We start from the raw sequence: 12,692 nt of genomic DNA, 5'->3' as shown, positions 1-12,692 counted from the left end.
TTCATTAGGACGCATCATGGAACTTGAGGCCAAAAAAATTGTGTGCTTAAGACAAGATTTAGGCCACATTCTGATCATCTTTTGGGAGCAGCCGTTACACATCCATGCCTCGTTTACTCACTAAAAGTGTCCATCAGGATAATAACTAAACCTCAGCGCGTATTCCGTGGTGGAAAATGTGAATAATAGTGGGTCTAATATTTTGGCAGATGACAGCAGTGTGCAACAAGGCTTTTCAAACAACTATCAAAACCCTCAAAACTGGAACCAGAAAAATGACTCTTGATTTTCTACATTTCCTGACTCCCCCGCACCAATATCGATATAAATAGTTAAAAAAAAAAGCCACACATATTAAACACAAGCAAGCAGAGGGTGGTTTTACAAGATTTAATTTATTAACTATTATACAGTTCACATAAGGCCTTCATCTTCAAACACGTTTCTCAGTCAAACAAATTCCATGGTTTTTCTCTTGGTGCACAGTACACAAGTGTTCACGCTTCACCTATTTGACTCCGTCTTGTTCCTGTAATCATTTCATATTTTAAACCAGGAAGAGGTTTTATTCCTCCCCCCTCTGTGTGTTTCATTCTTCTTTTTTTCCTCTTATTTTTTTAAATCATGCACTAAACTTGTGGCCTTCACAAAAAAAAAAATGTAAAAATGGACTTTCAATCATTGAAATACACACTAAAAATGTCTTCTACCATTGACTAAAGGGTGCTGTTACCCAACACACAAATAAACAACCATTACAGAGTAGTACGCACTCAGTTTTCGCTCACTGGTCGGCACGACGGCCGAGGTTCGTGTTGGAAGTCAAGTGACGGACAAAGAACATATTCTCCCATTAATCTCGTGGTGGTTGGGCAGCCGCTCGGATGGTTACATGCCCATCTTTTAGTTCCGCCTTACAGCTCAGAACAGCTTGACGTGCGGTCCGCTGCGTCCGATGAGCACGTAAACATCACCGACATCCAACAGTGTTTCCAAAAGTACCAGCAAGTGATGACCCCAGTTAATGCTACAACCACTGACCTAAATCACCTGGCCGTTGTTCTTGCACCCCAGAACCCAGTAAAATCCAGAAGTTCCATGTGTGGAGGAGGTTTTCAGTGCTTTCTCTGACACAATTTTAAATCATCACGTCTTCATCAACAGTGCTACCACTGAACATGTGCTGCTTGCTTTCCATGAAGAGGGAGGACAACATGTCCGCTCAAAGCCGACTGAGTAGAGGGGGCGAACGGCCAGTTGCTTCCAGAACGTGTTCCCAAAAATGAATCTTCTAGCAGTCATTGTAATTGCAGAGCAGGACTAGAAGCAAGAGTGCGACAAGAATACCAAACCTTCAGAGTTAAAGGTTCTTCACGTTGGATGAATACAAAGAGCCTGGGCTGATAGACAGCAACAACACATCCAGCAACCGATTGTGTTTCAAGCGTTTGGTTTCCATGGTCACCAGATGGTGATGCGGAGTGGTGTTATGAGGAGGACACACATTCAAAAATGGATAAATTTCTCCTTCACTTGATGAAAGGCAAGGTCCTCTCCCACATTATATAAATCCAACCTTCCCTAAACGCCAGCCTAAAACTCACACCTCTGGATCAAATTGTGTTTTTCCAAAAAAGGTCTTGTTTCACAAGCCTGCACTGACGCCGCCACTAAAAAAAAATATATAGGAACAATTTCTCGATGTGGCATTTCTTCTAAAGTAACACTACGCTATCAAAAAAGTGCTTCAAATAAATCTGTGGATACAAAAGCAATGCTCGATGTAAACAAAGTTTGATCTGCCAGAGCTCTGTAGAGGCAATGGGTATGGCTGTCGGAGCGGTGTCATTAAAAACACTTACCAAAACAGTATGTCGACAACAACGATAACGCACCCTTTTCCGAGGGTAAAACATAGAGATCATTAAAGTGCATCCCTGGATGTGAAGCCCACCCCAACCCCATGCTGACCCTCTCAAGTAGAGCTGCTGAGAGAAACCCCCACGACAGACCTAAGATCGCCGCCGGAGGACCAACAGTCTAAAAATCCAGTGGCAGAACTTTCATGAGGCAAGAAAAAAAAAATTAAAATGACCTAAAAGAAAAAAGAAAAAAAACACAATCTATGCAGCTAAAAGCACGGTGGCCGTAAATCAGCTCTTCCAGCTGGGCTTGGAGCTCTCCATTTTGTGGTAGTGAAGGATTTAGTGGTTGGAGTTAACAGCGAGGCGACCTCTGACCCCCCCACTTCGGACTTGATGTGCAATCCAGATGAAGAGTCAATGATAATGACGGCCTGGACCGATGCGCCCTAACAACAGGTGGGAGAGATTTCTCCGACGCTTTCGCTCTCCCCCCCCCGGTTTGATAATCTGTCCGAGACCAAAACTAGTGTGCAAGTCCACTTTTTTGTTGTCAGTATGTGTGTGTGTGTGCATGTGTGTGTGGTCGTGTTGGTGATAAGGTCCAGCATCATCATGGGCACACGCGGCTTCACCGTCTCTCACAGTGTCTCTTGTTCGGCAGGGGAATGGTGGGAGTGGGGGTGCTGATGGAGGGGGGGGAGCAGCGACTGCAGGGGGGACTGGGGCGTGGTGGGCGGGGACTGCTGCAGGGGGCTGAAGTGTACGGTGGTGTGGGGAGGAGAGGAGCGGTAGCAAGAGTAGGCGGAGCTCCCGCCGAGGGTGGTGGTGGGCGAGGCGGGGAGGCCCGCCAGGCCGGTGGGGGAGTCGAGGAGGGGCTGGTTGTAGAAGAAGAATGCACACTGGTGTATGAAGGTCTCGATGATTGTCTGGTAGGTGCGCGTAGCGGTCAGGGCATCCATAGTGGTGAAGTCTGGCCTCATGAGGGTGGGCCAGAAACAGATGGAAAGATTTTCACTGGTCATCAAGTTCAGCCTGCTCAGCTGACTCACCCTGGGGAGGGCAAACACACACAAATTCAGCCCCACGTTAGGATGCCTTCCACTGGAGACCCGCACATAGACGCATTTACACAGAGAACTCACTTGTGCAAGTGGCTGAGTACATATCTGAAGACTTCATAATTCTCCCTGGGGAACCTCCTCAGGACGTCCTTCATGGAGTATAACCTCTGTTCTCTGTCATTGATTTCTGCACACACATCAAAATTGCCATTAAATGTAAGAACCCCCCCATTAAATGCAACACTGATATATTCTCTTTCTGTGCTACCATGTTATTCAAGTTATTCATTCTTTCGCGGGTCAGCTTTAACACTCCCTGCCTTGATGTTTGCTAAAGAAACAAGCTTTAATGTTCCGGCCAAGACCCTCCCAGCCCAGCGGTGTTTGCTTACTGAAAGCATCCAACAGGTCCACCTGCAGAGCGCAAGGCACCAGCGGCTCAGGCAGCTCAGCGAAGAAGCTTTTGAGGGCTCCCGCCACAGTGTTTATGGAGAAGTCTTTCTCCACCAGGTCTAATCCGTGGTCTGCGCGGCGAGAGCGACAGCGTGCAAGAGATCAGAGAAAATAAACCCATTAGCGATCGCTATCATCCTGGTCAAGCCGTCAGCGGCACGTCACGCTCCTTTGATGAATCACCGTTTATACTCTGATGAGACAAGCGGCGTAATTACACGTCAAACTGCTGCTTCAAACGAGTCTGATGAGCGACTCACCCTGCTCAAACTGCCTCTGCATGCTCTCCATCTCCGATTTGTTGCCACTTACGCGGTACAAACCCTCCGTATTCAGACCTGATAGGGGGGAGGAAAACACAGCAGAAAAAAACAAGGGGGGGGGGGTGAAGTAGGAGCACAGTGGGAAACACAAGCAGAGCACAAACACTTCATTAGCCCCATTGCAGACAGGCATGACAATACAGGTGCTAGCAGCCTGTGCGGGTGTACTCAAAGGGATGCAGCCATTCCAGAGACGTGGTAAAAACCCACGGAAAGTATTTCATAAAAATGCAACAACTCACCCGTTGTCTCAATGAAACGGACACACTTCTCAATGAATAGTGGAATAGGCCTGTCTGGAGATACGACATTCACAAGGGGGACCCCAAAGTAGCTGCTCTCTGGTGGCTTGGGAATAGCTGGACGGGGCTTTGGTCTTGTTTTCTGATATAAAAGAGACAAACAGAGGTCATTTGCAGCCCTCAGCCACAAGCCCGACGGCCAAGACGCAGCTATAGTCCAGCCTTGCTTAATGAATAACGATTTCTCTCAGCTATTAGCTGTAAAAGCACTATTATACTAATAAGATGTACTTCCATAAACGTACTTCAGAGCAGTCAACAATCAATTAAGTTCTGAATGAACTATAGACAAAATACTCTTCAGCATCGTCCAGAATAGAAAACGGAAAAAAGGAGGCAAGTTATTGATTTTTACCTTGGCTGTTCGCCGCAAGCTCTTCAGAATGTTCCTTTTTTTAGGATCTTCACTCTCCTCATTAACAAGACTTTCGCTTTTCAGGGTCCCGAAGTCATCTTCCTTGGACTTCGGCAGAGCGCCCATCTCGTCGTCGCTGCCTATGAAGCTCGTGCGAAAGCTGCTGAACTTGCCGAGCCGTTTGGAGCGGTCCCGGTACAGGCGGGGCTTCACCCCCACCGCCGAGAACTTCCTCCGCCGCTCCAGCGAGCTGCTGTCCGCTTCGCTGTCAGAGCCGTTGCCGTTCGAGTGCATCCTGTTGGAGTTGCGGATGGTGATGATTTTGCCCTGGGTGCTGTCGTGAGGCACCGAGTAGATGATTTCTTCGTTGCTGGGGCGCGGTTTTGAAACGGCGTCAATGGGTTCGGCGTAGTCGGAGGGATCGTAGCCCACGTCCCCGCCAGGAACCCAGGTGACAGCAGAGGGCAGGGAGCGGCGGTGGCCCAGAGTATCGATGTACGGGTTGCGGCTCATCTTGCGGAAATCGAAAGTGACGCCCGGTTTGACTCTCAAATGCGGGGGCATTTTGTTGTTGAGCTTGTTCTCAAAGTCCCTGATGTCAGAGATTACGGAGATGTCGCTGGAATCTAGGTCAGGTAGGTTGTAGCCCACGCTGTGAGAAGTTAGCGTTCCGTCGTAGTACGGCGGCGACGGCTCCACATCATCCTCTGAATCCAGGAACATGGTTACGGGACTGGGCGAGCTGCAGCGCGGCGAGTACACGTTTTCATTGGTGCAGGCTTCAGCCACGTTATCGTACATGTGCGTGGCCTCCACGATGTTGCGCTTCTCCACCACTTCCATCAGGAAGGAATGGAACATTTCTATCCTGTGCAGGCCTCCCACCACGCCGCCGGAGCCGCACACCAACGTATTGAATCGACCTTCAATCTCGTGGGCTAGCTCCTCCCCCTGGATCAGCTGCTCGCAGGCATAGTCGCTGTCTGTGAGCTCTGCCTGGCTGTCTCCCACTGCCAACAGCTGGACAGGAATGATGTCCTGAACCTCACACAAGAAGGCACACAGGGTCTCCAGGGAGGATTTTCGGGAGACCGAGTACACGGCTATGTACCCGTGTACTAACCTGCTCTTCCGCAAAGTGAAGGAGGCGTGGTACGACAGAAGAGAAAGCTCAATGGCCAGTTTGTGGCCACCGACTGTTTGCTCCAGCAATACAGAAGTGCCGCTATTAGGCATGGGCCTGCAGTGCTGGGACAGTAGGAAAGGGGACAGGAGCTGCTCAATGTCATAGGCGTCGCCGCACATTAAGCACATGACGATGCGAAGGTCCGCCTCCGGGACGGGCTGATGAGGAGAGTCTCGAAGCCCTGCGGGTTCAGGAAGGAGAGGGGGGGAGCTGCTACTGAAGGACGTGCTTCTCCTGGTGTCCAGAAGGCCCCGCAGCACTTGGTTGATCTGGGACTCATTGACGTTATGGCCGTAGCCCACACCGGGGGAGGCGGGGTCTAAAAAGCTACACTGTAATCTCCTTGCGACCTGCTGTCCCTGTGTTATGAGGTTTAAGGCGGTTTCTCCTCCTATATCAACATATGATCCTACGCCTCGTTTGGTGACTAAAAGCAGAGACGTTGGCAACTGCGCCAGATGACTATCTCTACGACCCAGAGTCGATTCTCGGAGTCTCTCGAGGCTTTCAACCACATAAGAGAGGGACTCCTTTGAATTATACAGACACAGACATCCGTGAGGTGTGAAAGTGGGGGTGTGGAAGGAATTCACCGGAAGACGTACATTCCCCTCTATGGGCCGTAACGTCAGTTCATACATCTTCCCATCCAGCACATACCAGTCATCGTTTGTGCACAGAGCCCTGATCTCATTTGCAAATTCTCTCGCCAGTCCATCTTTTCCCAGTATGACCAGGTTAATCCGGTCAGCCTTTGTGTCCCCAAAATGGGCTTTAACATCCAAAAAGGGGTACGACATTGGGAAACGGGAGACTAAGGTTTGTTCGATCTTGGAGTCGACGCAGTGAGGGCTGTTCGGGCACGTCTCCTTGGTTGGGTGGTAAACAAAGTGGATATGCTTCAATACCAGAGCGTCTCTCTCAGCTGGAAGTCTCTGCAGCGCTTTGAACCGCTGTTCCTCCCCCAGAACCTCCTGAATGGCCCCCATTTTCTCCTTGCTGGGCTTAGCATCGACCTCCAGCTCATAAAAAAGCTCCGAGTACTCCAGGAGGAGCTCTTGGAAGTCTTCCTTAGCACGGTCAATGATCTCCTTCTGGTGGCGGTTGTACAGGTCCAAGTACTCGGTCTCCTCGAGCCACTGGTAGAATTCCTCGTTCATGATGAAGCTGCGGGCCTCCTCCCACGGTTTACCGGGAGTGACAAAGGGGGAGGAGGCCAGCTTCTGTTTAAACTCCAGCCTCATCTCGGCCCGTCTGCACTCGTTGCGCAGGTGCTCCAGGTGAGCATTGAAGATGTCCTCCGCCTCAGCGGTTTCCAGCAGGTCTGAAGGGATTCGCTCATCCTCCATGTTGTCGATGTGAGACGTGTCCTCCCAGGGCGAGTCCTCCAGGACAACGAACCAGTGGGCAAAGTGCTGCTTGGATTCCAACACCTTCTGCACCCCGGACCAGCTCAGCTGATCGATCTCATCCAAGTCAGGCACCAGAGAACTAAGTGCTAAAGGAAGAGTGCTTAGATATATTTTGCGACGCCGCTCAATATGCTCCTGCTTCAGACGGTAGACATGCTGCTGGAAAAGCTTCTTACATTTCGCGGTTCCCTCTAAGAACACGTATTCTTTGTACTCTGGGGAGGTGTTCATGCGTCGGCTGGTGTTTAACCACGTCTCATTGTGATTCTTAACGATACGGTTGATGAGCCATTCGTAGCGATCCTTCGCGGAGGCTATTTGCTGACTCTGGAGCTTCAGAGCTTCAAAATAGGGAATAATCTTGGGCTTGCCCCTGCTTTTATCAATAAGCTGAACCAAAGTGACAAAAGCGAGGTCCACGTTTATGTTTGAGCGCGCCGAGGTCTCCACTACGGGCAGACTCTTTTTAGTGATGGCGAACGTATGCGAATCTTTGATGTAACGTTCGACCCCCTCATCGCACTTGGTGAGCACCAGCACGATGGGCTTCTTGGTTTTGCTGAGCTGGCCGTACAGATTGGTGACGAACTTGAGCTGATCGTCGAAGTTGCGGTTCATGCCCCGGCTGACGTCGATGCACAGCAGGAAGCCGTCGACTTGCAGCTTGCCCTCCGGCATTTGTTTCTGCTCAAAGTCCTGCTCCAGGCCCAGCTGATCCGTGCAGAAGTACATGAGCTTCTCCGCAGAGGCCAGCTTGGTGGCAGCCGCTCGTTTGATGTACGGCTGCATGGCGGTGCTACGGTGCGGCTGAAAGGTCTGGTCGTCGATGAATTCAGTTTGCTCAACGACGTGCATCCTGCACTCTTGCCCCTCCTCCAGAACCCGCGACACCTCCCCCCAGAAGAGAAAGTGATCATTGTTAACCACTCGACCCCCAAAGTCACTAGTGCTCAACACAGACGTGTGGTCCAAGTAGAAGTCATCAGCGCTGGGGCGCACGAACCGATTGCACAGGCAGGACTTGCCCACCCCGCATTGACCCTTCTCCTTCTCTGTTCCTGACAATCCCACCACAATGAGGTTGTAAATGGGCGACCGGGCATCTTGCTTTTTCGCCATCATAATCTGCCAACTGTCATCCTGCCGTAGGTAGGCACTGCAGAAAGGGTTTCACTTGATTTCTTTGTGTCCATAAAGTTGATCCTCCGTGGGGGATCAGATTTTACTTTGTTTTCTTCGCAGGGCTTTAAAGGACAGCAGCAGTGACAGGGGCAAAACTCTTTCAGTCACTCCTTAGATCAGCTGGATCCTGCAAGAAAGAAAAGAAAAATCAGCCACACTGGCTAACAGATTTTAAAATATCTATATTTAGAGTGTTGGAAGGAAGGAAATGTCAAATATTTCTCTTAAATTACGAGAAACCACTTCACTTCAACACGTCGCATTTCGACACATCGGCTCGTAAAGAGCTCCACTTCTTCCTTTTCCAGAGTGCAGGGTGTCACATGGACAAAATGGACCCTCGCTGTTGGATGTCAAAGTCACCACCGACACTTCTCTGACCATTAATCCAAATTTCAGCCCCGGCACCTGAACGCTGCATCGGGCCGAGCTGCTTTCCTTCATTGTGCAACATCACTGCTTTCACATCACAGGCGTGCGCCGACCATTCCTGTCATTTTAACGGCCTAAGTGAGAGATAAGGGAGCCACTCACACCATCCAACACCAAATACCTTTCAGTTTATCTGCAAGTAGCAAACGCTTGAAGAAAAAAACTGGTTTATTATTATTCTGCATTCATTGGAGTTTATTTTCCATTTTGTAAGACTCAGCACTTTGGTGTTATCTTCAAATTATAACAGCCAGTGCAAAACATTCAATAATCTGCTCAGCACAAAAGGAGAGTAAGAAAGCAGCAAATATTTGCACGGTGTGAGATTTCAATCTTCCCGAGCTGCATCTAAAAGGAGCCGGCCTCAGTTGTTGCACGAACCATATGGGAAATGTTGGGAGTGGTGCTCTCAGAATGACAGTGTCAGCTGATGAGTGAGTTGAGTGACAGGCATGGAGATGACTTTTACACAATCTGCAGAGGCCAGGAAAAATAAAATAGCCCCAGAATAACCCAACAGACCCTGAGCTCAATCTGCGCCTTCACATTGTTAATATTAACACTTGTGTTCAGCCCTCACGAATGCGCCCATTGTTGATGATTCGGAGCATCTCACTGCTTCTGCTGGACTCAGAATTGCTGAATTTCACTTCTCCGCCACATGATTCAGACATCGGGGCCAGAAATTCAGGACTGTGGGCTCGTCTGTCTCATGGAGCGACCACGCAGTCCAAACAAACACCCTCCAACAGGGTCACAAGCAACCACGGGCAGTCCACAGCGCTCAGCTGAGCTAGGCCTGACCACCCAACCCGACGCACAAGTTCCATTATGGAAAAACAACTCATGGAATCATCAAAACACAGTTTTCAAACCCGCCGCCGAAGAATAGCTTTTACATAACGCAGTTTCTTAGATCAGATTTAGCACGCCTGTGCGTTTTGCAAAGGATTAGGAGCCAACATGGGCGCAGAGGGGCTGCTGACCACGCCAGGCCTGCTGCCGTCTACATAATGGAACTGCGGGGCTTAAATCTTGTGATTGCCTCCTTTCACCGCGCCGACAGACGGTGTCTGGGGGCATTTTATTCCGCCCGCTGTCCAGAGAGCAGCAGCGGGCAGCCTCGCCGGGTGATCGCCCGTAAAGCGGGCTGGGGAGCATGGAGGGTACATACCAGCGCATTTCTCCCTTTCTCCTCATGCATCTGTCAGGCCAGCTCTTGCCGCAGCCCTCACCGCCTGATGTGCATAATCACAAAGGCGCACAGGAGCAGACACGCCGCCTCGATTCCCAGATAACGCCGATGATACTACAGATTGCGCGGCGGTGACCGGAATTTACAATGCATTTACCATGCCTGCGTCCTCCTTTAGCATCACCGCTTTCGCTGCAATGAAACACGGGAGAGGTAGAAATAAATATTCCATGTGCTCGAACAATCCGGCGCTGTCCACACAAAGCTTCTTTTTTTTTTTTCCTTCAGAGAAATTCAGGCGCGTTTAAAAAAAGAAAAAAGAATCTGCTCAGCCGTCTCCTTCACCACGTTGCTTTTGCAATAATTATTCTGTCCATTGTTGTGGCCACATAACGCAGGGCCGGCGTCGCGCACGCCAGACAACGGCGACTTTAGCAGCGATCGCGTTTGGGCTCAAATATGTTCCGAGCGCGACCGAAAACGTCCATGTGCCGCTCGGTTCGGGAGCAGATTGCGTGCGCGAAAGTGGTACTTCTGCCAGCTTTCCGATAATGGCGGCGGCCCTCCTCCCCGGACCTAGTTCTCCTCTTCTTTTCTTTGGGAAAAGGGAGCTGTGGAGACAGGAGCAGCGGAGAGAGGGACTCACCCAGCGGCGCCCTCACACAACTGCAGCAGGTCGGCGGGCGCGCTGCTGCGAGCACCAGCCTGCTGCATACGCGCCGCTCCTCACTCGCGCCAGCCAGCTTTTCCTTTCTATTTAACAACCAGACATTGCACATTCCCTCCTGCATACAGCCGCCGCACTCTGTGTCACTTTATGGGGAAAATGCGCACTCAAATATACAATTAATGTGGCTGCGCTTGTTGGTGACGCTACGGCCACGCTGATAAGCTACGATTCTGCCATAACATTAATTAAAAAGTCAGATTATAAACATTCAAGCTAGAAGTCCGCAGTGTGGGTTTTTAGTGGATTCAGGGATGGGCTCACCTGCGCAGAATATATCAGTCTAAACTGAAATGATTAAGGACAAGCCAACCTGACTTGGGGTTGGACTGCAGACATGAGAACATGCAAACTTCACAAAGGAGCTCTTGAGTGTTGAATTATAAGAACCAAGAATTTCCAAGGATTTTGGACCAAAGTGCATCTCATTTATCCTCTTGTTTGACGGGTGTTTTGCAGGTTGTTTTTTACATGCCATGTTGCACCAGTCCACACTTCTCAGCCTCATTCATCACCTCCCTTCTTCAGTCACGTCTTTAAAAATGTCAGAAACAGAGGGGTCAACTTGTAAAAGGCCGTGCCAGGAGATGACTGTTTCTCTCAACGGGTGCGTGGATGAAGTGAGGATCGTCTCCCAGACAATAGCGTGCGGTTTGGAATCCTCGGTATCCAACTGTACATGCTGGGTTTCAGATGCTTCCCTCAGTAATGGCCTCCCCAAGAACAACACAAACAAACACAGACATACTTTTATTCCTTCTGCCTTGGCTTTTTAAGACAAGTTACACAGTTGCTACAATCAACTGTTGATGTAGAACCAAATCTGCTCCCTGAATGCATCTGCTAGGTTTTGTTTTTTTATTATTGTTGAATGCAGCTGAAGAATACTGGTAAGTTGTTCTTGTAACTAAGTCAAATAGAATGTGTTCACAATTCCAAGGCAGAGGTTGTTTCTTATTCCATTTCAAGCATTTCCAGTCATTCATTCATGTCGTGCTCATCATTAAACATTGTGAGAGCAGATCACAGGATTGAGACTGTGACCAGTGTTAATGCTGTGAACTGCCAGTGAGGTCAAGCGTTTCTCCAAATGCTTTACAGATATTTTGTGCAAAGTTTTAAAAATGTTTATTGTGCATTCCATTTTTCCTTTTTTAACAATAAAGTGATAGATTTGTCAAAAACCAAGAATGGCAACTGCATTGATTGTCATCGTACCAGCTGAGAAATGAGTGCAGCAACCGAAACATGACATAAACTCCTGTAATCCAGGACATATCAGTGTTACTCATCAATAGATTCAGCTAAAGTCAAAAGTACCTCAAATTTTCTCAACATACCCAGTAAATATGCAAGCAAACTGACAGGACATAACAGCAATAAGGATAAAAGAACTACACAAAGGATAGTAACTCTTCTATTCTATTAATGAGCAGTATTCTAGCGGAAATAGTTCAGTATTTCTGATTAAATTCTGAGCAGGTGTGTGTACGTGCAGGTTATACACCGACCCTGACCTCTTCTATAGTCAGTCTGGTGTCATATCTGATTACTGCCTGGTAACTTCAGCGGCAGCGCCCCCTACCGGACCACCACGGGCATGAGGACGTGCGCTGAAGCTCGATAAGGTACTGTCACCTTTTACCTCCTGAAGATGAGCAGCATTCGTTGTGTCAGCCTGTTTTCCAGAAATTGGGGTACTTATATGTGGCTTTCCATCTTCTGACCAAAGGAAGGAGTTTTTCTCGGTTGTGGATTCAGTCCAGACTTTAAGAAAAATTAAATCTGTAAAGGGATCATAGCAGCTACACCCTGTGGTTCCTCACCAGACTGCTGCCCGAGGAGGAAGGTTTTATTGCCTTCATTTTGTGAATTGGTAAAATTACAAGGTATGTATGTCTAAATGGCCACATTGTGTGTGTGTGTGTGTGTGTGTGTGTGTGTGTGTGTGTGTGTGTCGGTAAAAAGGTTTTAATAAGATGCACCTTATTTACATTCAGTCTTTGTAAACGGGCTGAATTTTAACCGGATGTAACGTTTAATTAACATGATCAAACGTCTACACTGGAAAAAGAGTTGCCCGTTAATGGTAGTTAATATTACAGCCACCAGGCTGCGCCCTTTCTTTAGCTGTATTGGAACTAGAGTAGAATTAATAGTACAGTATTGTGTAGCCACCCACCCACACGCACACGCACA

The 12,692-nt window shown here is 48.8% G+C and overlaps 1 protein-coding gene across 1 annotated transcript; it reads right to left on the bottom strand.

The window, feature by feature from the left end:
- Nucleotides 1-376: 376 nt before the first annotated feature.
- arhgap35b (Rho GTPase activating protein 35b) lies at nucleotides 377-10,559 on the bottom strand. Its single transcript, XM_057053945.1, is given in 8 exon segments — nucleotides 377-2,566; nucleotides 2,569-2,915; nucleotides 3,008-3,113; nucleotides 3,319-3,450; nucleotides 3,640-3,717; nucleotides 3,945-4,086; nucleotides 4,360-8,266; nucleotides 10,413-10,559. Coding segments are annotated over 7 exon segments (4,812 nt in total). The 5' UTR covers nucleotides 8,080-8,266; nucleotides 10,413-10,559; the 3' UTR covers nucleotides 377-2,279.
- Between the last annotated feature and the right edge of the window lie 2,133 nt (nucleotides 10,560-12,692).

This window comes from Takifugu flavidus, chromosome 14 (assembly GCF_003711565.1).
Source record: "Takifugu flavidus isolate HTHZ2018 chromosome 14, ASM371156v2, whole genome shotgun sequence".
NCBI classification, from domain to species: Eukaryota; Metazoa; Chordata; class Actinopteri; order Tetraodontiformes; family Tetraodontidae; genus Takifugu; species Takifugu flavidus.
The sequence above is the reverse complement of the archived record's forward strand: the minus strand, read 5'-3'. Positions and strand labels throughout refer to the sequence as shown.